General features: G+C 43.6%; 1 protein-coding gene across 1 annotated transcript; it reads left to right on the top strand.

Moving 5' to 3' along the window:
* Window positions 1-1,318: 1,318 nt before the first annotated feature.
* Window positions 1,319-2,242, top strand: LOC136996494 (olfactory receptor 12D1-like; the record flags this gene model as incomplete). The annotated part of the gene is made up of 1 exon (XM_067317418.1): window positions 1,319-2,242. A coding segment is annotated over exon 1 (924 nt), but the record flags the coding sequence as incomplete, so codon positions are not given.
* Window positions 2,243-2,513: the final 271 nt, after the last annotated feature.

Genomic DNA, 2,513 nt, shown 5'->3' with positions numbered 1-2,513 from the left:
CCAGCACAAGTGTTCAGGTAATGGACTGAGTCGTGGGTACGAGATCTTATATCAGCTTCATCTCTGAAGCATACATATTCTGAAAACACTCCCTGAATGCGTGTATCTACCATTGCATTATCGGGTGCTATTTTAGGTATTTGAGGTCTTAAAAAAAAAATCATAGTTTGTTATCTCCATCTTTAGAAGTTAAAAATACATAAATAAATAAATAAAATAAGGACTATAAAGGGGGCAAAAGATGTTAAGTCAGAGACAGAAGTCAACTGTGTAGTTGTGTCAGGTCCGATGAAGCCATGATACCTACTCAACTTATTATACTTGAGAATTTCAAAAAGATGTAACAAACTTGTTGGAAATTTTCCCTTTAAAACTGCTAGTCTTTCTGAGAAGTAGGTGTTGTAAACTTGCATATTTCTTTTTTTTTTTTTGATCCTACACCTTCCTCGTGCTTATGAGAGCTTGCTGTACAAATAATCATTACCAATATTAACAGGATGTGGCTAGAAGAAGAGGAAAACTAACATTTTATCAGTGATCAGTTCAACTCCCCACAGCATCATTAGATTTCTGTGTCCCTGAAACACTATGCCTTGATGTTTTCTGAACTGAAGTCCCATAAGATTCAGAGGCTTGATCCCAAGAGGAGTTATCAAAGAGACAGAAATTTTCCTTTGCTGGAAATAAATGTGATTGTTTCAGTGGCAGAGAGTACTCTATAAAGGTTTTCTGACTCCACTGAACAGCCAGAACTCATCCTCTTTGAAAGCAGTGTGTTATATGTGAGCCACTATACTACTATAGTTCTTTCAGTTTCGGGAGAGATGCAGTTTATTCAGCTAGGAATTGGAATGAAGAAACCATATTAGAGGACCCTTCTTTGATATAGAAAAGGAAAACCTGCAGGATTTCAGAGTAATCTTCATGTAAACATTAGGTAACCAACCTTCCTTCCTCCCTTCCTCCCTTCCTTCCTTCCTGCCTGCCTGCCTGCCTGTCTTTCTTCCTCATAATTTTCTTTGCTTGCAATTCTCAAACATGCCATTCCTTTCAGTGAGCTGATACATAGGTGGCACTTCCAGCACCAGTATTGTCCATCTAGATTACAACAGTTCCAGTATTTGTTGAAACAGCTGGGGTGGGAAATCAAGGAATTCTTTTGTTTCCCCTTCCAGACTCAATATCTGATCTTTTCCATTTATGAGGCAGCATCAGCTGATGATGCATCTTATGGAAGAGGTCTTGGGAAATGGATATAGCAGCTCAGGACAGAAAGATAGGAAGTTACTGCTAAGTTATTCTCTCATTCCCTGCAGGGATGGATAACCAGACAGAGGTGAGGAAGTTCATCCTCCTTGGCCTGAGCAATGTTCAAGGGCTACAGAAATTCCTCTTCATGCTGTTCTTACTGCTGTACCTGTCTAACCTGCTGGGGAATATGTCAATCATGATTGTGGTGGTACGTGAACCCCGGCTACACACCCCCATGTACTTTTTCCTCTGCAACCTCTCCTGCCTAGATATTTTCTTCTCCACAGTTACCGTGCCCAAGATGCTGGCTGGGTTTCTCTCGGGGTACCAGGGCATTTCTTACACTGGCTGCCTAAGCCAGCTCCACTTCTTCCACTTCATGGGAAGCAACGAAGCTTTGCTTCTGGCTGTCATGGCCTATGACCGCTTTGTGGCCATCTGCAACCCCCTGCGCTACACCCTGATCATGAGCCCATGGGCCTGCCTGCTGCTGGCTGTAGGCACTTGGACTACTGGCTTCCTTCATGCTCTGATGCACACAGTCATGACCTCCCGGCTCCATTTCTGTGGCCCCAACCACATCCAGCATTACTTCTGCGAAATTAAGCCCCTGGTGAAACTGGCCTGCAATAGCAGCCAGCTCAACCTGGGTCTTCTCAGCATCATCACAGGGAGTATTGTGATAGGCCCCTTTGTCTTCATACTCTTATCTTACCTATACATTTTTTCCTTCCTCCGACTGAAAGTCCAGTCCAAGGAGGGAAGGAGGAAATCCTTCTCCACTTGCATCTCCCATCTCACAGTAGTGACCCTACTCTATGTCCCTGTTATTTTTAACTATGTGCCACCTTCCTCAGGGAATTCGCCCAGGCGGGACATGATAGCCACCCTTATATATAATGTTGTCACACCAGTCCTCAATCCTTTGATCTACACCCTGAGGAATGTGGAGGTGAAGCATGCCCTAAAGAGAAGACTTTTCACCAGAGAGTTACTAGCACAGAAAATGTTCTGTCTTGCAGCTTGTGTGGGGTAGTAGGCAACGGACAATGCAATGAGAGGAGCTTTTTGCTCAAGAATGTGTTGTGCAGAAATGTGCTTTTCACTGTCAATGGCCTGGGTCCCTTCAGAAACACCCTACGTACTGGTATGCTTTCATCTCTGCTATCTTGGGCAGTAGCAGTGCTAAAAGATGAACATATATTGGTGGAATAGCCATTCCCATTCATCTAGCTGGAAAAGAGAAGCAGCTCCAGAGAGTG

Source organism: Apteryx mantelli, unplaced genomic scaffold (assembly GCF_036417845.1).
Source record: "Apteryx mantelli isolate bAptMan1 unplaced genomic scaffold, bAptMan1.hap1 HAP1_SCAFFOLD_40, whole genome shotgun sequence".
NCBI classification, from domain to species: domain Eukaryota; kingdom Metazoa; phylum Chordata; class Aves; order Apterygiformes; family Apterygidae; genus Apteryx; species Apteryx mantelli.
The sequence above is the reverse complement of the archived record's forward strand: the minus strand, read 5'-3'. Positions and strand labels throughout refer to the sequence as shown.